At 44.6% G+C, this 26363-nt stretch overlaps 1 protein-coding gene across 1 annotated transcript in view; it reads right to left on the bottom strand.

Annotated features, from left to right (window-relative positions):
* The window catches only part of RHOJ (ras homolog family member J), a 60973-nt gene that overhangs the window by 8954 nt on the left and 25656 nt on the right, over positions 1–26363 (bottom strand). Inside the window, exons 2-4 of the mRNA XM_023927379.2 lie at positions 6677–6735; positions 1238–1402; positions 30–125 (exon numbers count right to left, since the gene is read on the bottom strand). Coding sequence (XP_023783147.1) covers positions 30–125; positions 1238–1402; positions 6677–6735 — 320 coding nt within the window. The remainder of the gene's footprint in view (positions 1–29; positions 126–1237; positions 1403–6676; positions 6736–26363) is intronic.

Here is a 26363-nt window from a genome sequence, read left to right on the forward strand (position 1 = left end):
CTTCACATGGCATCAGGAGAAGCTGTTACCTCCTTTGCCAGCTTCACTCCATGCTCATAGGTGAGTGGTTTCTCCTTCATGTAAAGCAGCCGTGCCAAAGTCTTGGGATCATCCCGGAGGTCAATCTAGCGGAAAATACACAAAATCTGTGCTGTAATTCTTGAGGCTGATATTTATGGCTTTACAGACCCACATCAGGGCATATGTATCACTCTCTACTCAAGTAATACTTCAGAAATTAATTTCATATTTACTTACCTTTTCTTTCTTTCTTTCTTTTTTTTTTTTTTTTTTTTTCCAGTTTACCATGAATTAGTTCTCCTTTGCAGGTGCTCAGATGGGTCTGCTTCAGGAAGGAGCCCCACTGGTAGGGGAAGCTACTGCAACCCTGCACTTCATCACCCAAACCCCAGCCTGACAGGCCAGACACAGCTCAGTCTGACTTGAAACCAAATCCTTTATTTCCATGGAAGACATCAGAGTAAGGCATTTCAAACCTGTCCATTTTCAGACTGTGTGATCCAAAGGATAATGCTTTTATTTTTAAATGGGTGTTTTAGATGATCCCAATGTAGAAAACAGTGTTTGAATTATTTGCCTTTCCTGTGGCATGAAGATTTTGGTTTTGACCAGAATTTTATTTGTTCTCTAATTTGACTTAGGTTACTGTCCAGTGCTCTGACATTTTCCATGTGGTTGGATCCCTACCCTCACAGTCTCTATCCACTTTGTGTCTTGGTAACAAACCCATATTTAAGGCATTTTTATTTGATTGACAGATTCATAAATTTTAAGGCCAAAATGAAGAGGTTTGATCATTCAGTCTGACAATCACTGTAATACAAACAGGATGGTGAGTCACCAGTTGTAATGTTGATGTAAAAGCATGAAGGAAGGCCACTTCCTTCCCATGTCATTTGGCTAATTACTCCCATTCTTAAAATTTAGTTTGAAGTTTATCTTCAGCTTCTAGCCACAAAGTTTGATGTTTTTTTTCTCCTCATTAGAGACCTGTACGACAACTTTTCTCCCTATAGGTATTTATGACTTGTTGCCACATTAACATACATTTGAATAAAAAGATGGGATGAGCTTTGCTAGTCTGTACACTTGCATGTTGGCTTCCATTCCCTGTCCCTGAGTTTTCCTATAATGGGAAAAATCTGGTTGAATTTCCCATGAGTTAAATAGGAAAGCTTTCCAGAGAGCCCAGGTAAAAGCCTGGGAGAAGCTTTACCTGAGTTCCTATGAGGACGTAAGGCACGTTGGGCATGCAGACCTTCAGCTCGGGCACCCACTCCTCCTGCACGTTGTGGTAGGAGGCAGGATTCACCACCGAGAAGCAGATCAAGAACACATCTGTGTTGGGGTAGGACAGCGGTCTCAGCTGGTTGTAGTCCTCCTGCCAGGGGAGAACAGCAAGAGTGTCACAAGGAGGGGATGGCTGCAAGTGGGGTGTGATGAAGTGGTCAACACTGCCCATACTCATTCACACTTCTAAGCTCCAGGTGGCTGCTGGAGAGGTGGGGGGAACTCCCCTCAGAGTACAAGGGTGCTGATATATCAGCATTTTACCAAAAAGAGCTGAAAAATGCCCCATCTCTGGAAGTGTTCAAAGCCATGCTGGATGGGGCTGTGAGCAACCTGGTCTAGTGAAAGGTGTCCCTATCCCTGCTGGGGTATGTGTGTGATTAGATGATTTTGAAGGTCTCTTCCACCTCAATCATCCTGTGATTGTGTGAACAAGTTTTGTTTGTGTTATCTGTGGAGAGGTTGGTGCAGAAGGGGATGCTGTATAGCCCTGCATGATGCACAGCAATGTGCCAGTCTGCAGAAGACACTCATCCTGAAAGCAGAAATCAGATCACAGCCAGCCTGCAGCACCTGGGTACTCACTGTGGGTGATTTTGTGTTTCCACAGGCTGTGGATGGTGGAAGGAGAGGTGTTTTCTCCATGGGATGGTGGTGAAGAGGGTGAACTTTCAAACACTCGAATCACAGCTGTGATATGTTAGCTGGCTTTGATAGCTGAATTTCAAGGAAGAATTCAGGTCTGTTTGTAGGCTTGAGAAGCTGAGAGCAAGCAGAGGTTTTGCAAGCCAAGTGAAAGGGACAGCCTGGCTCTTTCTGACAGTGAGAGCATTTGTAGCTGTGTCTGGTGGGTGCTGTTCAATGAAACCTGTTAGAAAACTTCAGTGCAATGAAACAGATGCTTTTTAGAGGGGATACATCTGTACTAAGGTTTTTTTAGGGGGTCCAAAATTTAAAAAAAGGGGAAAGAAACATAAAGTTGGAGTGTGGGAAACAATAATACATGCTGCTGTCAAGCCCAACTGCGATGCAGATCTGGAGTTCGTAGTTTCTGTATTCTGGACAAGTCTCAAATCCCTGCAGTCTGGTCAGTTTGGTTATAACTGTGTGAAAATGGTGTGGATTTGCTTTGCAGATTAGACTAGTTAATAAAAGGAAATAAAGCTAGTAAAAGGGTGGAAAAAAGACTCCTGGGTGCTGTTTCTCTGTCTTGAGAACATTTATTTTAGGCAGGAAAAACCCACATTAGGGGCAGGAATAATGCAAGGTGCTGTCTGTCCTGCAGGAGAAAGTGATGCAGGACTGTATCAGTGTGTGCCAGAATAGATGATGTTTCAGTGCAGCCTTACTTCTGCCTTGCTTTGAGTGGGTCAACAAATGTGAGGACTTAATTGTGAATTGAGATTGGAAGATCACTTTTCTAAAGTCTCTTTTTCCCTGACTATACAGTAATGAATTGACCCAGACTACTTCTGCATCAGCACTAGTTTCCAAAATATACTAATAAATTACTCAGAAACTGTTTGCACCAACTCTTTCTAAAAAAAAAAAAAAAAATCCTCAAAACTTTAATTATTTACTCTGAAAAGAAGCATGAGCCCAAATTTAGCTCTGTGTCAGGAAAGGAAAGTTTAAAAAAGCATCTTAAAACACAAACAAAATGTTTTGTTTTGTCTAACTGGATGTTCATTGTCCCAAGCCCACTTTGACAGGAAGAGTAAATCCTCATTTACTACTTCCAGCCCTTATAGTCACAGTATTTGGGGTAAAACCAGGGTATTTTTAACTGACATAATGATGTCTTTCCAGTGGCATAGAAAGTGTGGATCTCAGGAAGGATTTACAAGCAGAAATGTTTGGATCTATCACCTCTCAAGAAAGTGGATTCTCTACATTCAAGGAATAGCAGGAAAAAGCCCCTGAGAGGTGTTTGTGGGTACACCAGTGATGCAGTTCATGAGGAAGCAAAGACAGTGACAGGAGATTTATCCAAAGCTCTGGAGATGTCAGCCAGCTCCCAGCAGAGGTTAATAGAGACAAAGTAGATGCCAAGGTGATGGGATCTGAGAATTGCATTGTAGAGACAGTTTTATGTGGGTGCTGTGGGTTAGGAAAGCCTGGCTTGATTATGGGACATTATTTTAACCCAGAACATCAAACCTGAGATTGATTGTGACACAGCCACCACGGGCTGATACCGGGTGCAAGGCAAAGATCCTTTCTGTGTTTTTGGTTTAGCTACTGCAAGCCAGGCTCCCGAAAGAGCCACACGGTGGCAGCAAGCCTCAAGGAATCCTCATCTAGGAGTTTTGGGAAGAAATTGGCTAAATTTAGCCAGTTTCAATATTCCAGACGTGCGTATTTAGAGGGGCTGGGACTTACTGTACCATTAAAACTACAGATTAAAGCCATGAGCACTCTGCCTGGCTGTGACAGCTACAGGAGCATGCATTTAATTATATTTTCCTTGTTCCTTCCGAATCCCTAGAAAATCCTTTTTCAGGAAGAGCATTCCTGATCTGAGCTATTAGCACAGAGCATTATATAAGTTGTAAGCAGGGACAGCAATACATCTCATAGCAGAGGTCTCACCTCCCACCAGGGCACATGGGATTTCACGGATAAGAGTAGATCTGGGCTCCTGTACACGCACAGAATTCTCCAGACCACGTCACAAGGACCTCTTCTCTGTACCTGCTCTCCAGGAGAAGGCTGTAAAACCTTGCAATGGACCTTTAGAAAGGACAGCCCCACAGGGTCATTTCTCATTCAGAGATGGTTGAAGCTAATAAATAGTATAAAAAAGGGGCTGGACATTTGTATGGGTATGGGGCACTGAAGGGAGGGCTGGTGTAGAGAGTGACTGCTATGTTTGGGAAGGGACATGAGTCCTTGCAGGCTTGGGCTGTGGCTGATCAATAATTTATATTTATCCATTTATTTTCCCAGCTCATGCTTGCATTGTGCTGTCTGCTATTTAGGGAGCTGGAGGCTTCCCAGTTAACTCTGCCTGGCCACTGGTTTGGCCTGGGAATGCCAGTGCCAGACCCAGCCTTGCTGTGTTATCTGCCTGTGGCTTGCCAGGGCTGAAATCAGCTGTGCTGCTCCCTCTCTTCCATCTCTGCCATCAGCTCAGCAGTGTTTGGGCCCCAGAAATGTAGCAAAACTGTTGTTTTTTTTGTTTTTATGTTGTGGCTGTGTTGATCTCTTTTACACTCTGCTAAAACATTTTGCACCTGAGTCCAGCCCAGCAAAAAGACCACAGTTTTTCCTCCTAGAACTGTTTGTGCTAGGGATACAGAAAGCCAGATACCTCAAATCTGGGGTCTCTGCCAGCTCTCCCTTCAGGCTGACAGAGGGTCCTGCTGCAGGAGTACATTTTCCAATTGTTATTTCATTAGCATATGTTTTATAGCATCGCAGTGTCAAGGGCTATTTCTGGCTATGACTTCACACTGATGCCTTTGGAAAGCCACACAGCACAAGGAGAAGGAGGGAGGAAACAACCCAGATGATCTGTTGTTATAACTGGAGCATGTGGGAAGCATCATCCCTCCAGCCTCCACGGAGACAATCTAGTCATCAAGGGCTGATTCACGCTCTGAGCTCTGGCTAGATGGCCACATCCTCTGGACCAGGGTCTGAAAGGGACATGAGCTTGGTGAGTTAGAGAAAAGGTTTGGAGGCAGGTGGTGAACTGTCTAGTTTGAAGCAGGGGATGGCAAAATGATGTGGAGGAATGGATGGAGGGGTGAGACTTGTCAAAGAGACAGCTGAGTGCTCCTTCTGGCTCAGGAGGACAAATGAGAGGAGGTGTTGCTGCGGAAATGGGTGGCAGGTGGAACTGTCAGCCCTACAAAACAAGTAGGAATATTAAGGCATGGGGTGAAAACTGACTGGGAACTGAATATAACTCCAGTCTGGCTCTCAAAGGCTTGCAGGGCTGATGGATCGTGACACAGGCTCGGAGTTTGTGAACACAGAATAAAAGACTGAACAGACTTTGGACATGGGGCAATGACTCGGGTTATATTTTGGGATTGGCTTTTGGATCATCTGGTTGCACCATGTGGATAGGAAAGATGTGTGGTCTGTGAGGGCCACCAAACCAGCTAAGACTGCTTCTGCCTACAGAAACATGATAAGAATAACATTAAAGAAAGTGAAACCCAAAGCATCAAAGCCCCAGTTCTGCTGAGTGCAGGTTTTTCTGTAAGTGACAGTCTGTTCTGGTGTGGGTTTTTTGATCTCTCTGCATAGTGCTGAGTGCATATATTCTGCAAGCAGGGGCCTTTTGCAGACAGGAGGGTCTCCTTCTGTGCTGTTGGTGCCTTTCATAGCAGTCAGTCATGGCCAAAACCAGTACAGACACAAGAAGAGCTCCTGGTGAAAGCAGGGCCCTGCATCCAGGGCTGCTGGAACCCAGAGAGAGTGAAGCAAGTTCCCAAATCTGCTTTCTCTCCTGCTGGCTCCAGTGTCAGCTCTGACTGCAGGAGCTGGTGGATGTGAGTTACAACATTCCAGTCTGTGAGGAACCTGGAACCTGCTCCCTCCACTCTCAGCAGATGATTTTTCGCAAGGTTTCTCTGCAGTCTGTGTCCCTTTCTTTATTTTGTCACCCACCAGCATTTGGAGTCAGGAAAGGGAAATTTCACCACAAAAAATGTGTTGCTCCCTGCCCTTTCTTCTGCCCTTCTGCTAGCAAAGCAATGAGAAATAATTTCTCCTCCTCTCCAGGGGGTCAAATTATTCCTCAAGCTTTGAGTGCAATCACACCATATTAGAGTGTGGACAGTGGAAACAGCAAAAGCATTCTAAATGTAAGTAGGGATGGGATAAGATGGGACACAGACTCTCTTGTAATGGACACCCTTGTCCTGGGAGAAGAACTTTGGGATGTTGGGATGGATGCAAACCTCGCTGGGTTACCACTTAAAAAGTCAGCAGCTGGTGACTGATAGACTGGTGCTGAATTATACCAGTTTTCTGCTCTTGAAAATGGGAATTATCCTCTGTATCCTCAATGCCACCATGTGGCAAAGGTAAAAAAACACTGACTACAAAAAACATTGTATTTGCCATAGGAGGTGGATATATGGGGTGTTGCACAGCCTCATCAGGCTTTGTTTTTTTTGATTAGGCAAAACACAGTCTTAGGAATGAGTTTATATACTTTACTGCTGAAACAGAGTGAAAACACAAGGGAGAAGGTCAGCAGTTCAGCCATTACAATTCAAAACTGATTGTTATTATTTGTGAAAAAACCCCCAACAAAATCCACAAACATGAACAACAAACTCCAGTGTATGATAGCAATAAACAAACCATAGGAAAGGAAAATGAGAAATCTTTTGCAGTCCTTTACCTGCCCTGCAGTGTCATAAAGCCCCAGCAAGTGTTGTTGTCCTCCCACAGTCACGGTTACTGGAAGAGAGAAACAAGAAATGTTGTTTATTCACAAGCCAGTGGCCTCATTTTGATGTGTTTTAATCCCAAAATGCCAGCAGACACATTAGCACGTGTTCCCCATTGGGCATCCTGAACCAAGCACATCCATTCTACCCAAACTAAAGGCAACCTAAGTCACAACAAAAGCAAACCCGTTATGTCAAGATCTTATTTCTGTACACACAGCCAAGGGTGATGAGCTGCACACACTGCTGCCATCGGGATCCCAGAGACAGAGGGACCTTTGCCTGTCTCTACTGCCACCAACCAAACATCCTGGACTTGAATGGATGCCTGCCTCCCCACCATGGGCATTGGGGTGGGGTGGTCATGGATCACTGGCAGGGTTTTTTATTATTTCATTTCTTCCAGGCTGTGACATGATGAAGCATTCAGCTGTGGCTGGTGGGTGTCACTGAAGGTGCAGCTGTCCTGCCCTGTGCCATCACAAGTGTTTAATGGCAGTATTGAGTACCTGGGGCTATGTGGTGGATGATTTGAAGGACAGGAAGGGAGTATTGAATATTTTCAGGGATGTTGACCACATTCTGTTGCAAATGAAAGAAAGCATGGCTTAGTTTGCTGATCACATCCAGCATATTTACTCCTTTAGCAGAAATCAGACTGAACTTCATTTTGAGCCCAGTGACAAATTTTGACATTGACAAAAATGTTTTCTTATTGCCTTTGGATGAACCCCATTATTAGCTGATTCCTGTAACCAGTGGTATTTTGTGTAAAGGACATGATCTGGGTTAATGACATTTAGTTAACCAGTTAATCTGCTTAAATCATTATTACTCAACTGGGAAGAAAGGAGGGCAGTCCAGTTCCACCCATTAGTCAACAGGAAGCTTTCAAACATTTGTCAGGAAGGTTGCTTAAAATAATGATATTGTTGCAGCATATGGACTATTACTTTTTTTAAACACCAGGACAAGTGGCTGAACATAGGAATGAACATAAAGCTTTGTCAGGAATGGGGGAAGAGGCTCAGACTGGTGCCCATCAGGTGATCACAACTTGCAATTAATGAGGGCTGGGAATGAGTAATAGTTATTTTGGACAAAAAAAGAGACTTGAAAACATCACCCAGTATCTTGCTGATTTTTTTTTTCTGATAAAATTTGTAGTAGAAAAGCAGCTACAAATTTATGGAATTTAATAGCTCCTGCACTTGGGAACAATGTTCTGTTTGAAATCCCTTGGACTGAAAGTCTCTGCCAGTGTGACTGGACAGGCTGACTATTCAGCAGCTTTATTTGATTGCAGAGAGACACAGTAGTGTTGTCAGCACATAAACAGAGCAAACCTGATGTCCTGGAAGGCTCAGTGAGGAGCAAACTTGCTGATGAGAGCAGGATGGGCTGCACTCAGCCACTGCTGGGGTTGCCTTGTGATGTGCACGGGAAGAGGAGGTGGGCAAGGGGAGAGAGCTTCCTCTCCTCACCTCAGAGGTAGCTCTGCACAGCTCCCAGGGGAACTCAGGGACATTGGGCATGGATGCCCAAGGGTGGAAGAGCTTGGGGAAGAAGTACAAGAGTGGGGAGATGGGCACTGACACAAACAGGAGGCAGTCTGGATGCTCCATCCTCTTTCTTCAACCTGACTTGAATAAAAAATTTAAAATAATCCTCCCTGGTGCCATGGTTTTCAACTTCTTGTGGTCTAGGGAATCCCAGAATGTCCCAGCAGAGGTATGAACTGTGAAAGTTCCTGGCAGCACTCCTGCTTTTCTTAGCTGCCTTCTCAGAAGCAGTGGGGGTTACAGGTGGTCAGCACAGCTCACCAGAGACAGTGGGAAATGTGAAATGTGCTTTTCCCCCCCCCAGTTGCAACCTTGGCAAGCCTCCAATCTGCCTTTGTGCCAAGAAATGCAGGAGCCAGACCTGCTCTGCAGATTTTACTCTTCTCAAGGACCAGCTGTGGGAAGATGTACCCTTAGCTGAAGGCAATTTTCCAGCTGCAATGCACAGCTGGCCAAGGTGGTGTTTAGAGGACACGTGGTTTCTAGGACTGCAAACAGCAGTTGCACTGTCAGTCCTTGGTGCATTTGCATGGAGCCCTCCAAAGTGGGAAGCTTAGGACAGCTGTGAGGCACATGGAGATGCAGGTCAGCTGATGTTTCTGATGAATATGAAGAGACATGTGCCATACATCAGTGCTGACAGGGTTATCCAGCTCTGCCTCTTCTGCTGGCTCACCCTGAGCTCAGACAAACTGGGTTGGGTCCTGCTTGCAAAGATCAGCTCATGTCTTCAGTGCTTAAAAAACTTAAAACTGTGCTGAAATTTACTCTGCTGTGAAGCTTTGCTGACCCATTTCTTACTTGGTGGCATCTGACTGAGAGAGATGCACTGGCAAAAAGCCCTGGTGCAGATACAAATTGCTGCTGTGTTCCAGTAATTAATATGGTTTGGAGATAAGCTGTTTGGATAGAGGATCAGTCCACCTCGAGTGTGCTATGCTTTGCCAGAAGGATATAACTCTTAGACTCTTATCTGTGCTTTGTGGTCCATGAAGTCACAGTGGATGTTTTGCAGCAGGTCTGTGGAGCCACACACTGAGCAGTGATTGATGGTTTGTGCAGTTCAGTTTGGCTCTTGGTCACCTCTGGGAAATGTTGAGGGGGAATAAAGAGATTGGTGGTGTCCTACCATTACTCTTCCCCCACACCAGGGATAAGAATTGCAAGGGATCTTGGAAAAATACATCCTGAATCTACCCAGCTTACATATCACACTTCTATTTTCCTTCTAGCATCTTGCCCCTTATGGGTCCTGCTGTGAATTTCTGCATTGCACCAGTCCTATATTTTTACTTTTTCTCTTTCTTTTTCTCCCTTTCTTTCCTTTTCAATCCCCCTCACTCTTTTTCTCCCCCTCCTCTGCTTTTTCTTTTGCCCATTAAATTTTATATTTTCTTTCTTCTTGTCAATTGTCCTAACCTGTCTCATCATCAGAGGATATTCTTCCTGACCATATCACCTTTGAATTTGCAACTACCACCCCAGCAAAACTGCCTTGTTGGCTAAACATTGAGTGTTGTCTTTGTTTTCCTGGCTCTAAATGCAGTGGGGACCAAATAGCTCACACTGGCAAATCAAATGATCCCTGGCTCTTGAAACAGTGACGTCCAGATTAATGTACTGGTGCTAAAATTTCCACCACACTTTCAAACAGGCAGAACAGATGTGAAAACAAATGGCTTTTGCCTGTGAAACCTTCATGGTGTTTTTATACCACAAGTTTATCACTCTGCCCCTGTCAGGCAAAAGTCTATTTGGAGTATCCATCTGATGGGTCACATTTATAAGCTGAGATTGCCCTGCTAGATTTCTAGGCCTGACTTTTGGCTTTATTCCAGTTTACTCTTACTTACCCTGTTACTATCTTTTCCTGTTTTCTCAGTGTACAAGCCTATGGGAAGCCAATGAGGAATTCCTTCCCAGGCACTGGGGTAATGCAGGATCCTTTACAAGACCATGAACTCGACTTTATGAGCAGTCTTGGAGTAACAAGACAAATATGAACTCTCCTTGTTATTTATTGACTATATTGATATATTGATCAAGCACTGAAACGACCTGGCCTTTAACACTGAGTGCAGTAGGGGCTGTAGTAAAATGAGGCTGAATATTTGCACAGTCCTGGCCCTCATTTCTCCCCAGTCTGGGTTGCATCAGATGATGCAGCAGGGCAGATGTTCCCCTCCCATCACTAGGTGGTTTTAACCAAGTGCAGAATGTGTAAAACACTGCTTTAAAAATAACTGCTAGGTTATAAACTAGCTGGGTATTGCTTACTAGAGTTTGAATAATTATTTTGGGTGACTTCCAAGGCTTTGTCACAGGTCTGTGTGTCTGGGGTTCTGCTAATGGACCTCAACACAGAGCTTGACCACCACAGCAGAAGGGCAAGGTGTAGATGGATATTGTGTGGGATGGACCTAGTGTCTGAGCTGGGAGCTCTGTTTTTAAATCTGTGCTTAGCTGGTGTTTCTGGGGACAATGTAACAGTTTTCACTGATGTTCTTGATGCCCAGATTACTCCAGATCCACCTGTCAGTGGCCAACCTTTGCCAAGCTCTTCTCCCATTGTGCTTTGCTTGGTAACTTTTCAGGGCTGAGCTGCACCCGTGGAAGAGCCCTTCAGCCAGACAGCAGCAATGTTCATGGCCTGCACTGACAGAAATGGGACATAAATTGTCTGCTGAACTCTCAGAACATCTTAAGTTTGATTAATGGAGCAGAGCAACACATAAATCTCTGGTATGACACCACGCTAGGATGAAATATCTCAGACACACTTAGCTGTGGCACGGGAGAGTGGATTTGCACATCAGGGGGAATTTTTCTGTGCCAGTGAAGAAGTGCTTGCAGAACTCAAAGACTGTGAAACCACCAGCCAGAATACACAACAGCCAAGCAGTGTCTAACGTGACATCAGATGGGAAAAGTAACCTATTTATTCTAGTGCCTTCCTGCCAACAAATTAAGGTCCAGCTGCTTCAGAGAAAGAAGCCAGAAGTCTGTGAGCAAGCAGGGATAGTGGCACCTGCCTGGGTGGGAAGACTTTCTCATGGTTTTGGGAAAATTAGTCTGCTTCAAGCCTCAAATTTTCAGAGGGGCCATCTGCCCTAGCCAGCAAACTCTGAATATTAATCTGTGTATTTGACTGCTCACTATGATTACATGTACCTGCTGCATGTTACTGAACACAGACTGATCATAAAATGATAAAACAACTGGGATGGAAGGGACTTTAAAGACAGTCTAGTCCCCAGCCCCCTGCCATGGGCAGGGATATCTGGCACTGGACCAGGTTGCTCAGTGCCCCATCCAGCCTGACCTTGAACACTCCATGGGATGGCCACCCATATAAGAACAACTGCAGTTCTGGGTGACCTGCTGGCACTAGAAATGCCCAAGTCTGTTTCTTTTTCAGCTGGGAAAAAAAAATAAAATCAGAACATGCACAAAAGGACAGATCTTGGGCAGCAAGTTCTTTCTAAGGCACCTTTCAGGGTAATTTCTGTGGTGTGAAGTTGCTTATGCAGTGAATGTGGTCCATTCTCCGGCAGCTGATGTCCCTGGGGATACTGACTATATCGCTGGGTATCATTTTTCCTTCCTAAATGCAGTTTTGTGAAATCTCCTGTAATGAACTGGGAATTCCCCTCCACTCTACAGATGTCTTCTGCTCTCTAGAGCTTACCCCAGACAGGAGAGGAGTGTTCTGGTAGAAGTTTGTTTGAGGAAGAGTGATTTCAAAAATCTGGTTTATAAATTGTCTTCTTTTTGTACTGCATAGCTCCTAAATAAGGGTCTCTGTGGCTGGAATTTGGGGATCCCTGTCCCAGCTAAGGACTGAAACTCAAAAAACACCTCAGAGGCATTTAGATCAAAGATATTCAGATCTCTAATTCCTTTTGGTTCCCATAATGGTCAGGCATCCAAGTAACTGAACTGGAACTACATATCTCAGGCTTTAAGAAATAGGACCTTTGACTATTCCATAGAAAACAAAGTGAATATGTTTAGAGCATCTTCTAAATGTCTCATGTGCATTTCTGAATCCTATTTTGGGTAATATTTTTCTTCAGAATATCTTTCTTTAGCTAATCCAGGTGGAGAAAATAAAACTCAGGGATTAGGTGTCACACACTGCTTTGATTTTGTTTGTGTCACTGTCTGGGAAACTTAATTTCTGTTGCTGTAGACCACCCTTCAGAAGATGTTGCACTGCTGCAGCTGAAGGTGGGAATGCTCTGGAAACTGCAAATCAAAGCCCTAGGGATGTTACAATCCAGCAGCCACCAAAGGAAGACAGTAAAAAAGAAAAAGAAAAGAGTAAGAAAGACCTTAAGGACAGACATCCAGGCCAATCCATGGCAATCAGCTCAGCTGAGCTCTGTGACTGGTTGCTACTTTAGCCAGAAGGCTCTCTTGCAGTGCTGCCTTTGGAAATACCCCTTTTGCTTTGGCTGAAAGGCAATCCTGCAATATTTCATGGCCAACACATCCAGGGCAGGTAAGAGCTGGTGGTAACACCTAGAGCTGGTGTTACAGGACCCTTGGCTCACTGAGGGTCTGTGACTCAAGCCTGGCCTTCCTTCACTTCCATGCATAGGGGTCATCTCCAGGAATTCAAGTGACTTGATGCTCAAGGAATGTTCCCCCCCCCGCTCCCTCCTTCATGATGAGCAAAATTTGATTACAGCCAAATCAATGTTCTACCCCAACCCTACAGCTTAGCTACATTCTTCTGAAAAGACAATCAAAAGCATGTTATTTTACCTTATAATTGGCCTAAATACCCCACTTTATATGTAAATTTTACTAAATGCTTTTAATTGCTCCTGTAATCATCTACCACCAGTCACACACACACCTCTGAGAGCCAGTGGTTTCCAAAATAAGGACTCTGGGTAAACCTCACCATTTCCTGTCACCTCATCAATGGATGAGATCTGTGTTCTGCTGAGCAAATACTTCTGCCCATCTGATATTTACAATATCTGAAAAACATTTCCAGTCTGTTCCCTGTGGTGGGAGCACAGAGGCCTCCAGGGCTGGGATTCAGCTGATTTCACTCCATGTAGCCCTGGGTCTAATGAGGTGGTGAGGAATTTGCTGCTTTGTCTTTAGGCCACAGACATGTAGTGATTCTAAAGCCAGATAGGATTCATAGCATCATTTATTCTGCTCTAAAAAGCTTATCTAGTGTCTTCCTAAAAGGCATATTTTCTTGTTCTTGAATCATTCTTGCATCTGTTTTCCAAATTTTTTGTTGAGCAGTTGCTGTGACCAGACAGTGTGGTCTAGGTTTCAATAATGATCTAGCCAGAGGTAACATGACTTTCCTATTCCTACCTGTCATCCCCCAATGGCTCATCTAAAGCTCTCTTTGGTTGATTATCCTCATTATTTAAAGACTCTTGCAGTACTTTATTCCTTTCTTAAGGCTAAAGTCCAGTCATTCCTGACTTTTGTATTTGCAAGCCTTTTTATTACATTCTTTTTTAACTCTGTGGCTGAGTGGAAAATGTGGAGACTGTAACTCCAACACCCACTGAAGGCATCTCACAAAAGGGGAGGGGAACGGCCACACTCCTGCAATGCTCCCAGAGCATTGTCAAACATTAAAGGTTTTTTGGAAGTCAACATTAAAGGCTTCAGGAAGTCTGGGGTTGGCTGTGCAGTGACAAGCTTTTTCAAGAGAACGTTTCAGGTCAGAGGAATGCTATCTAAACACTTCTTAATGTTCTCTTTCCAGACACCCCTCCATTGTCTCTAGGGACTGCTCTAGGGCAATACTCTTCACCCTGGGCTCTTATCTCTCCCACATAGCAAGGGGCACCACCTCCCTTCTTCCTTGTCCATACAGGCTTGAAGATTCCAGTGGAATTAGTGGGAAGATGCCCAATCCTGACTTGTGCTGCAGCCTCACTGGGGAAGGAGGCTGGCACCAAATGACTGCTCTGTTGTCCCATTCTGCAACAGCAATAGATTCATGTAGGCAGTGCCATCCTAGAGGAGGATTCACAACTTGTGTGGTTTTTCTGGAACCTGAGAGAAAATAACTATTCAGATCTTCACATCTGGGTGTTTGCCACTCAGAGACAGACAACAGAGGAGATGTAACAGTCCACCAATCATTTTTAATCAAGCAGCTCAAATGAAATGTTCTAAATGTTTCAAAATGCATTGAGAAGTCAGACTTCAGTGCTGGCCAGCATGCATGACGTGGAACACAAAAGCAGTGGAGGTTGATTAGGAAAATGAAACAGAATGAATTTAGTCCAGAAATGGATGAAAGAGAATGGAAATTCCCAAAGCTTTCAGAACAAGCTCAACACTACATCACGAGCCAGCTTCTTCCCAGGCCGGGACATTACTTATTTATAGACAGCATGAATGAAGTTGATTTATCAGAACCATCGACCTCATTGTTTGTAAAATCAGCACTGGAGGATTTCCCCTGTATCCCCATGAATTATTGCTGTGCTAATCAATCCTTGAACAAATTCAGCTCCACTGATAGCAGAGTCCAAGGAACATTGGGGTCTCTGTTTGCAGGAAAACCATGCCCAGCTTCCCCAGTAACACAGTGTGGAGGGAGCTCTTGGAACCTCAAGGTTGTGCAAAGCCACACTGGGTGGAAAAGGCAAACATGATTACAGTGCTTGGGGAATTGAAGAGAAATTGATATTGTGTCCAACACAGTGTTTTTTTAGATTCACTTCTGTCTTAAATGGAGGGCTGAGCACTGTTACAATTTTCTGGGTGTTTCAGCTCCCTGTGCACCATCAGCTGTCCTCATGGAAGGCAGTGCTGCTCCTGAGCTAGAAACTAATGATAACTGCCCAGATAAATGTAGTAAATTTGCAGGCTAATAGGCTCTGATGTGTGAATTTCAATGGTAATCTAATTGAAGGTCTTTGTGCTCTTTACTAAAAGTTACAGAACTAAATCCAACCAAATGAGAGACAGAGTAACAGCTGTAGCACTGAGCAATAGAACTAGATAGAACCTGAACGCATTCTTAAAAAAATGTGATTGTTCCTAAACAATGAGGAATACTGGGTATTATCTTAATTCTGATGAGGGGAAATGCCTTTTCTGAGACCATGTGATTGTCTGCGACATTGAGATGAAGAAAGAACAAAATTTTGGCTATGACTGTAGTGTAAACTTATTGCAAAAGAAAAAAAGGCAACACGTAGATTTTTAAAATATTTTTAGCTCTACTAAATATTTTTGAAGCTTCCATCACTCTAGGACATTATTTAGGAAAATCTTTTCTTCGGAGCTGGTTTTATAACTCAAGTCAATAGCAAACACGGTGAAGCTCTGAGATTATTAAAGTGTAACTGATAACTGGAGTATCTTTATTAGTATTTTAACTAGTTATGCTGACCTGACTGATACTGCAGCTTTTTCAGTTTCTTTTAATACAGATAAAGTCAGTCAGGACTCTTTAATATAATCTTGAAACTTAACATTGAAGGATATATTTGTAGTCTCCTAACAGTGATGCTGAGATCATGGTAAGAAGAGAAAGAAGTGGGAATTTTCCACCAAAGACAAAAAGTGGGAATATAGGGAGAAAAATATAGGAATAAAGAGAGCATTCAACCATTTTCTTGTCTCCTTTCTCATGTGAGACAAAATTCATTCCCTTAACTGAGTTGAGTGCTGGGGAAAAGAATATCCCCAAAGTTATGTCAGGCATCTGGTTATCAAGGGAACATGAGACTTGGTAAATAGCATCAGAATAAATGGGAGATTAGTGGCAAAATGAAACAAATTGCACTGAAATGTTTCCTGGCAATACACAGGGTGTTTCCCAGAGCATGGGAGGACAAGTCTCCCTGTGTGGCTGGGGGGAATCAAGGCAGCTCATCTCTACACTTCTTGCACTGCTCAAAGGTGAAAATTGGGGGATATTTTTCCCTGGAAAGGAGAGGAATGCAGCCTGGAGAGGCAGTGCTGCCTAGCAGTGCTGTCTCTTTGCTCTAGGCATCCCTCTAAAACCTGTGGTGGTTTGCTTTGGTCTGGGTTAGATGACAGCAGGAGCAGATAATGCTGATGGAAGGGCACAGAAAATCAGCTCTGCAGTGAGTGGGCTGTCCCCACTGTGGGTTGGACCTTCCAGCAGTGGAGTGACTCTGTCCCAGGGACTTACACTGGCAGAAGGCCCTACCAACACTGGCAGAACACTATGGCACATCCTACCTCCACCAGGTGTGATTCAGGGGAAAGAAAATGCTTTTTTCTTTTCTTACCATCATCTTCAACAAAAAGTACAGACACCAAAGCTAGAAAGGAAGAAAAAAAGTATGCCAGATATACAAGATGGGGACAAGAGTGTGTTTTCTATAAGAACCTGATATTAGGGGAAATATGATTTATAATATATATGGGACTATAAATCAGGAAGCAGCCACAGTTTGGCTGTTGTTGGTGCCAAGTAAGCTGGGCAGGCCTGTCCTGAGCTGGCTGTGGTACCCAAAGTCAGGATGTGTCTGGTGCCTGGCTGAGGAGTTTTGGGTGCTGTATTTGGGCACCGACCTGCAGGACATGTGTGTTTGTGAGTGTGTGTGTGTGTCTGTGTGTGTAGTGTGTGTGTGTGTGTGTGGTGTGTGTGTGTGGTGTGTGTGTATCCCAGGCATTGCCATGAACATCTGAGTGAGACCTCTGCAGTCAGAGCCTCTCCCTGGCTCAGTGAGCACAGCGATGCCTCGGGCATCATTCCAGAGTTAGGGCAGCGTTAACTTAAAATAGCATCTGATGACTCTGGGTAGTGTGACTTAAAATAGCATCTGATCCTCTGAGCTGTGAACTGATGGGGCAGGGGCACGTTTGGCACACTGAACTGAATCCAGCAGGCTGCAGTGTAATGCTGAGGTCAGTGTGAGAGCTCAGGAGCTTCAGGTTTGCCCAAACTCCAGTGCTTCTGCAGCTGACATTTTGCATGCCATCACTCCTGTTTTGGGCAGGAGGAAGCTTAAATGGTATTTTGCAACCACTTCCCAACACCAGCCTCTCTGACACTTTGTCTGCCTCTTGTTTAAGTCTGACCTTAATGCTGTTTTTCCCTTGCACTTTTCCCCATGAGGTGTTGCTTGAGAGCCCTGAAAACAAAATACCTCTTCCTGAACCTAAGGAGGACCAGGACAGAAACTCTGCTTTGCACTTCCCAGAAAGAGAACCAGGCCTTTGCACCAGGACCAAACCTCAGCTGCTATTTGCCCTGCAGCTTGCAGAGATTAGCCAAACATTTGGGCAGCAGCTCTAAGCCTGTATGACTTGAGAAGCAGAAATGTTAAACACTGTAAACAAAAGTCTTGGAAATATTTAAACTTTCTGATAAGAAAATCTGGAGTTAGGAATTATTATTTTTCTCTTGGCTACCACAAAGGTTTTCAATGCTGCTAATGCTTTCTCTACGCCCTGCTGAGGATCTTTCCACTTTCCTGTCCAGTGTGGCAGCAGCTGCAGACAATGAAGTGATTGTAATGTTGGAAAAGCAACAGATGGAGATGGATGAAATGGTCTTAACCCTCAGTGTGTTTTTGTGTGCCTGTGAAAGGGAGAGGTGAGAGCAAACCTGAGCTCTGGATACCCTTATCCTTTATTTCAGCATGGTTGCACTCACATGAAGCAGAGTGTGATATCCCATGATCTCAGGAGGACAATTTCTAGGGATGATTTGGTGGCCCTTTCAACACAGAACTGGGTCTAGAAGGCTCCTCTTAGGAGAGCAAGAGGCTGCAGGTTGGCTGCAGCCCAGGGTGTACAGAGGAGGTGCTGAAGTGCCTGGTTGAGCTAAGGCCAAAGGGTTTTTCATTTGAACAGAAAAAACAAATCCAAATTCCTCTGTAGCGCAGGAAAGGAATTTTCAGCTATAAAATGTGATTTCTACAGAATCTGAAGTTTCCATGGGAAGCTACCACTTTCAACAGAGGAGTTCAGATGTTTCCACTGGGAGAAATGAGGTGAAATGGTGTGAATTAACTGACCCTGATCTGAACTGTTCCCTCTGTTCCAAAGACCTGAGCCAGTTTAAGCAAAGCTGTTTCCCTGACAGTGACAGTGACTCCTGCACCTGGGGCACTGACCCTCCTTGGGAACACAGCCCTGGGACACTGGGACAACTGGTGGCTTTCTGGGAGACCAGAACTGCAGCCTGGACTGAGAGAAAACACAAATCACCAAATCTGGTCCTCCAGCTGCCGTGGAGTGCTCTACACAAAGGTGAAAACGAGGTTTAGAACAGAGTCCAGATTTTCCAGGCTGTTGGAAATGCATTAAACTGCTGGCATGGATAAGCATGAACCTCACCTTGATCTAAAAGTTTTGAAATGAAACACTTGAGTTTTTTTTCAGCAGATCAATTGATTTACCTTTTTTTTCTAATTTGCAGGAAGTTGGTTTTTATGGAAATATTATAATTTTACACCTTTCATCCACATGTACAATGAAAATGAATTCTGGAATGTGTAGCTTTTCCAAGTGACAGGAATTAGTGATGGCTTTCTGCTCTAACCAAAGCTCTTTAAACTTCTAACTCTCATGTTAGGATTAAATAATTTAACTGTTCTGTTAATCATTCCATGCTTGAATGCAATTTCTGAGTCAAATGTTCTAATTCAGTGGAATTTCTATGAATTTCTTGTACTGCCTGTTAGCTATAACTCCATTTAGAGTGTATTTACTCTTGAAAAGATTTATTAGGTTTAATTCACCTTCTCTGCTGCCATGTGAACATCAGAGGCAGCTCTGCTGAGCTCAGAGGAGTTGCTTTTGGTTGGGAGAAACATCAATCATGTAGCTGAAAAACAACTGAACTATTTTTGGAAAAAGCAGTGTATATTTTAATGTAAATTGCTGTTAAAATTGTATGCATGTAATGGTCACTAAATGCAGAGAGTAGAAATTTGTGAGGATTTTTTTTTAAAATAACATTTAATTTTTTGCCTTAGGTGAGAAAGGAACACAGTCAGAAAAATACAGGATAGCAGCAACTAGCTCAATTAAAAATCAAAATATTAACCTATATGAAATTTGGCATCTCTCCAACTTATTCTTTTACATGGCATAAATGTTATTTATTTTATGCCTAGCTTTATTTAAAGGTGTATTTGCTTAAGGACTGACTGAAATACACAGCTCTTAAGCATTCTGATAAAGTCTTAAACATCATGCCTGTTCATTTTCCTATTTCCCACTGCTCTCCTGAGAGCCCAACAGTTCATTCCCTCTTGTTTTCTGGAGCTTTAATCTATATTAGAAAATGTTGACACACTTCTTCAGCTACATGAAAGTGCCACTAATGGGGATCCCATCTGACTTCAGAGGAAAGGGACTTTGAAGAAAAATCACAGAAAATTGCAAATAAAAGAGAAATGAATCAAGGTAGAAAATCCACAGTTACTTCCCACAATTGACTGCCAAGTATGATGTGAATTCTGCCTTTGATTTGAGTTGCTGCTTAGCACAATGAATGGATTTCAAGCAGTGTATTTTACACAATGAGATACATGGAAACTCTTGTTTTGAAGAGTGACATTGTTCTCCGTTTCTATTTTTGCAATGGCAACACCTCGGATTGCGACTCCATTGTATCCAGTGCAAACAGGCTGAGAGGGGCCCTGCAGAGCAAACACACCAACAATGAAGGTAGGGAAAGGAAATTTCCTGTTTCATGGTGAGGGAAACAAGGCACACAGAGGGGACGTGGCTCTTCATGGCTGTGCTGGGCAGCTGGGCTACAAAACCCTGAGCCTCAGTCCTGGCTTCATCTCAGCAGAGGCTGGGTTTGGTCACCCCTGCAGGCAGCACATCCTGCTCAGTGATCATGGAATCACAGGACCAGTGGGGCTGGAAAAGACCTCTGGGGTCAGTGAGTCCAACCTATGACCAAACTCTACTGTGTTAACCAGACCATGGCACTGCCCCATCCAGCCCACCCTTAAACACCTGCAGGGATAGTGATTCCAACTCCTCCCTGGACAGCCCATTCCAGTGTCTGATCAACTTTTCTGTGAAGAAATTCCTCCTGATGTCCAACCTAAACCTCCCTTGGCACAGTTTGAGGCCTTGTCCTCTTGTCCAGTCACTGGCTGCCTGGGAGAGGAACCTGACCCTCATTTGGCTATGGCCTCCATTCAGGGAGCTGCAAAGCAGTAAAGTCCCCCCGAGCCTCCTCTTGTCCAGGCTAAACACCCCCAGATCCCTCAGAAGCTTTTCATAGAATTTGTGCTCCACACCCTTCACCAGCTTCCTTGCCCTTCTTTGAACCTGCTCCAGCACCTCAATGTCCTTCCTGAACTGAGGGGCCCAGAACTGGACACAGGACTGGAGGTGTGGCCTCAGTGCCTGGCTCCTGTATCCTGCTCATTCCTGCAGGATGCTCCCAGGTCACAGAATCACAGAATCATAGAATCATTAGGGTTGGAAAAGATCTCCAAGATCATCCAGTCCACTCTTTTACCCACGCCACCGCGCACTCAGCAGTATGGCAGGACCCATGTCTTCTTGTTTCTTGAACACTTTGCTCTGGCAGGTGTGTGGAGCAGCAGGGAGCAGAGGGCACTGTCCAAACGTGCTTTTGGAAAGTTAAAGTCCCTGAAATACTTTATTTGAGCTGATTTCCCTGACAACTTGATTAGAGAGGCGAAACATCGCTGCTGCTGGAAATTGATGTTGAGCATCAGCAAGGCACGTGCTCCTCTCAGCCACAGCTGGCAGGGCTTCTTCCTCTGTAGTCACTGTGATGCTGCTGAGTTTTTTGGCATTCTGCAATTTTCTATTGCTTTTTAATGAAACAGTGCTGATGCTTGTATAAAAATGCACCTCAGGGTCTCGTGCTAATTTTGTCCAGAGCTGAACTCATCGGATAACGTTTTTTCCCCAGTTCCTGCCTTGTCAGAGCAATGTGTGCACAGAAATCAATTCAGAAAATACATCCTGGAAGAAATCAGGCTGCCAGATTAAGTAAAACAGATATTAACTCAGACACCTCTGAGCTCATCTGAAGCATACTTCTCTGCACAGAGAAAAGACAAGTTGTTTGCTTCTTTTTTTATTTTTTTTTTTAAAAAAAAGGGTTTTGAGCAGTTTTGTGCATTCTCATAGCAACAGCTTTAGAAAATACAGAAAAACTCTCAACTCTTTGGTGTCACAGAATAGTCTGAAGCATTTTAAACCAAGCCCAGAGGAGTTTCAGATGGCCCATTGCTGGAAGCATTCAAGGTCAGGCTAGACAGGGCTTTGAGCAACTTAGTCTACTGGAAATTGTCTCTGCCTGTGGCAGGGGGGTCAGAACTAGATAATCTTTAAGGCAATTTCCAACCCAAATCATTCTATGATTCTTGGGTGGGTTTAGCTATTTTTTGCCACACTCTCACTCATGCCAGTGGTGTGAGCAAGCTCTGCTGTGGTTTAGAAAGGCTGCAGGGGTGGAAACTTGGATTTGCATGGCTTATAGTGGGGCCAGGGCTCTCGTGTAGCATTCCCAGGTTGCATTTTAAAGATCTTTGTTGCTGCCACAGACCAGAATTATTAAGGAGATCCTTTTGACTGCTTTCTAACCCATCCATATAAGGAGAGCTGCCACCGAGCTGCACTGGGAGAGAAATTCAAGGGGGAGGACGCTGCTGGTTTTAAACCCTCTGTGACGCTGCCTGCATGAGTTGGAGGCAGCACCCTGGACATCTGGGATGTGTAAATCTGTCTGCCCAGCTGCCAGCTAATGCTCTGATGCACTGGGAACTCTGCTCTGCAGTCAGTGACCACATTGTGTGCTCAGCCACAGCTTGGGGCCAAACAAAGTGGAAGAGAAGACGAATCAAGTGTGGACCACAGAGCTGTGTCCAAAAACCCAAAGGCACAGCTGAAGTACAACAAAAGGAATAACTGTTGTTTAAATTTCTGACATTTCTAGTGCTCTGAGCTAAACATCTTTTCTATTTTCCTCCTGCCTGTGTTTTTCTGTTTTCCTCCCGCCTGTGTTTTTCTGTTCTCGTTCCACCCAACGTTTCTCACAGGGAGGCAGGGCAGAAGTGAAACACAGAAGGCAGAATGAACTCAGGTTCTTTCACCTAGTGTACTTTATCCATCTGTCTTTTTCTTTGATCCCAGGGCTATCCAGGGCTCTTACATTAAAGAAGAAACAGGACAAAATCTGTGTATAAAAGGGTTGGCTGTAGATGTTACACAACCAGGCAGGGAGCAGAGGCAAGGGAAGGGCTGTGCAATCTCTGCCATGTGGAACTGGGAGCAGGAGGGTGAGAAGAATGCTGCTTGGGGTGGGTGTGTTTGTTCCAGTTTCAGCCTCGCAGCCTCCCCACTCCCTGTACTGCTGCCCCTCTGCCAGCCCTCATGGCAGTTCCCCCACCAGGGCTCCCCATCAGCCAGAGCCCCTCTCCAGATCAGGAAAATAGCCCTGCTGCACCTGAACTGACCAAGGCCTGATGGAATATGGACATTTTTCATGCCCTTCTGAGAGGCTGTGATGCAAGGGAGAGCCCAGAGGACGCTTTCCCAGCAGTGGGCTCTGTGCGCGCACAGCGTTTGCTCTGTGTGACGTACCCCTCTGCCAAGTGACATTTTCCACAGATGCTGGCTGGGATCAGTCTGCACCTGCACATGTGTGTGTAACCCAGGCTGTGACTAGACCATTTGTCTGAACAACTGTGGTTTCAGCTCTTTTTTCTTTCCCCCTCCACCCCATGCTCACAGCTCCCCTTTATAACAATTTGATGTGCTGCACGCAGCAAACCTGTGCTGCAAATAGACACTCTGCAATTACTGCCCTTTCCTTCCACACAGAGTGAACTTGCTATTCCTCTCTTTCTCCTTTGCCAAACAGCCACTTTGTTGTTTATTTTCAAAGCACTTAGCATCACAGCTGAAAAGCAAGCTGCAGTATCTGTGGACTATACCTGCATTATTAAATAAGACTGAAAATATTCATGGAGGGCTTTCTCTGATTTAACAGACATACTTACATATTAGATTGACAAGGCTGTATTTCATAGAATCACAGATGAATCAAGGATGGAACATAAGATTGTTGAGCCCAGACATCAAGTCCATCTTTGCTATGTTGCCACTAAGCCATGTCCCCATGTGCCATATCCACATGTCTTTTGAACACTTTGAGGGACGGTGATTCCACCACTTGCCTGGGCAGCCTATTCCAGTGCCTGACCACCATTTCAGTTTGCTATGGTTCTTAGAGAGATGCTAAAAAAAATGGGCAGCTCTTTCAGTGGATATAAATATGACAACATTGAAAGGCTTCCTGGTCTTCTTGGAGAGCAACCATTTGGAGACAGAAATTTGGGAGTGACTTCCTGGCTTGTTTCATCCTTGGAGACAACTTAGATTGGAGATAGTGGCAGTCACGTAAAGTGGTTGATTTAGCAACTGTTGAAATACACAAGGATTAGGGATCCTTTGTAAATCAGAGCCAGGATTTGGAGGAGGATGGAAAAGAGAGCACAGGCAGGACTGCAGCCTTCTCTCACTGCAGGATTTCTCCCTGCCCGTAGGTGTAACTGCACCACATGCCATTGGTTAAAACCAGCACAAGAACTGTGAATCAGTCTGTGGTGGAAATCCCTCTGCCCAAACTCACTGGAGCCACAGCTCTGGGTCAGAGGAATGTGATGCAGGATGTGATCCCAAGCCTGGCATGGGAGCAGGATGGATGGAGTCTCTCTGTCTGAGGTGCACAGCACTATTTTTGGCAATTCAACTGCATGGTCAGTGATGAGTCTGGTCTGATGCAAGTTGGCAGGCTTCACAGCTGAGGCTCAGATGGCAAGCACTGCTGCTTGGTGCATATTCCTGAATAATTTTCCTTTCATCTTGCCATAATTCTGTCTTTTCTGGCTATTTTGAAATGTGTCTCTAGTCCACATGTATGGAGATATCTCCAAGGCAGTGCTGTCTGTGCCACCAGGAAGGAACAGCACCTCACCCTAGATACAGAAATGTCAGTACACCCTTGCCATCCTAGAGATTTATGCAGCAATTCTGCCTGGAGAGAAGGAGCCTGCTGCTCCCCTGTGTGTCTGGACAGGCTGGTTAGATATTCTGGTCCTGGTTTTACACACTCTATTTTTAAGAAGCTCACACCTTGTTGCCTTTCCCCCTGACTAATTTAAAAAGGCAACCCACCTCTAATCTGGTTATTAGAAGATCATCCAGCTCCACAGGTCAATGAAGAGTCAAAAGCATCATTTAATTCTTGAACTTTGCTGCTGGCCCCTGGCTGTGCCTGGTGCTTGCTGTGAATCCAAAGCAGCTGCACAGAGAGGAGCCACGATGTGTCTTGTGCAAAGGCAGCCCAGGGCCAGAGGCCAGTTGTTTCCCTGAGTCAGTGGCATTTTTTTCTTCCACAATTTCTCCTGCATCGTGACTTGCAGATCATCTTTCTCTTGGCCAGGGAAAGAGGCTGACTCTGATCCCACCGCTGCTCTGGGGTTCTTGCTCAAAAGGACTGATCTTACGATGTGGGTACAGAGGAGGAGTGGGACACACTTCCACTGGGTTTATTCACAGTTCAATACATTGACAGGAAAGGCCTGATAAATCCCTTCTGAGGATGTTCCTCTTAAATGCTGGTGTCTCATTTTCCCCTTTCCCCACAAGGTCATCACTGGTGTTAATCTTGCTGTGGTGGCTTACGCTGCTCTGTCCTGCAGCCTTCCCCACTGAGGGAGAGACTTCCTGCCTCTGAGTCAATCTGGCAGCTGGACCAGAGTGAGCAGATGGAAAAAGGGATGGGCTCTGTTCATGCAGTGCATCCTCCCTCTGCACCCTGACACGGAGCATTGCATGATCCCCACTCTCACCAACACGAAGTGAAGCTCTGCCCTCTCTGCCAAGCCGTGCTCACCCCACAGAAACCAGGACTTTTACGCTCACTGCTGGCTTGCAGCACCAGGAATTGTGTTTAGGGAACAGCAGGCTAACTTCCAGCACGGGGATCTGTAGGACTCATATTACAGTGCTTAGGAAATACCCATAAAATATCAGCTCATTAGACACACTCAGTGGAAATTAGACACACTCGGCATTGGAGGTACATCAACAATGAGTCAGAGTTGCTGTTTGTCACTGCAGCTCATGGCTGAAGGGCTCTGAATAACAGCAAAGCTCCCTTGGCTGCGTTGTGTAAGGCAGAGAGAGGCAGCCAGGGAGGTGCTTAATGTGCTTATGGCTGGCTCTAATGTGGTCCACCTCAAACAATTTATCTTCTGAAGGCACAGAATCATGGAATCATAGAATCATAAAATGATTTGGCTTGAAGGGACCTTAAAGATCATCCCCCTGGACCAGAAAAGTGCCCAGAGCATCAGAACTAACTCAGCAATGAATGCCAGAAAAGAACCTTTCCCTGTGTCTTATGCTGGCTTTTTATAATACATTCATTTAAAAGAATGGCCATTTCCTAAGAAATTTCCTTTTCAATTAAATTCTGTTAAAGGAAATGTTTTCTATGAAAGGTGAAACTGATCATTTTTCTCTAAAGACAGATTAAGTGGGAGCTGTAGGTGTGTCTTTGGAAAATATTGAATTGAATTGAATGAAATTATGTGGGTGAAAAAAAAGGAAGCCTGGTTTTAATCTGTTCTGTTGAGAATTGTGGCTAGTGCAATATAGCTCAGAGAAGATATGGATGCCCCATCCCTGGGAGTATTCAAGGCCAGGCTGGAGTGGGCTCTAAGAAGCCTGATCTAGAGGAAGGCGTCACTGGTGGGGGCAAGGAGGTTGGAACAAGATGATCTTAAAGGTTCCTTCCCACCCAAACCACCCCACTATTCCATGATGTCTTTCATTCGTACCTCAGAAGGAAGGAAGCAAGCCTTTTGGACTTGCATGGACAATGTATGACTTTTTCTTCCTCCTGTGTCACAGCTTGTGAGTGTTGTCCACATTCACCTCACCGTCAAACTGCTTCTGTCCGCGTAAATGTTAAAACTATTCTTAGGAAGGTTACTTCATGTGTGGACTTCCAAACAAGTGATTGTTGTGCTGACAGCAGACTTAAAAGAGAGGGAAATGCATCTGACAGGCACGTGCT

Source organism: Cyanistes caeruleus, chromosome 6, assembly GCF_971803275.1.
Source record: "Cyanistes caeruleus chromosome 6, bCyaCae1.hap1.1, whole genome shotgun sequence".
NCBI classification, from domain to species: domain Eukaryota; kingdom Metazoa; phylum Chordata; class Aves; order Passeriformes; family Paridae; genus Cyanistes; species Cyanistes caeruleus.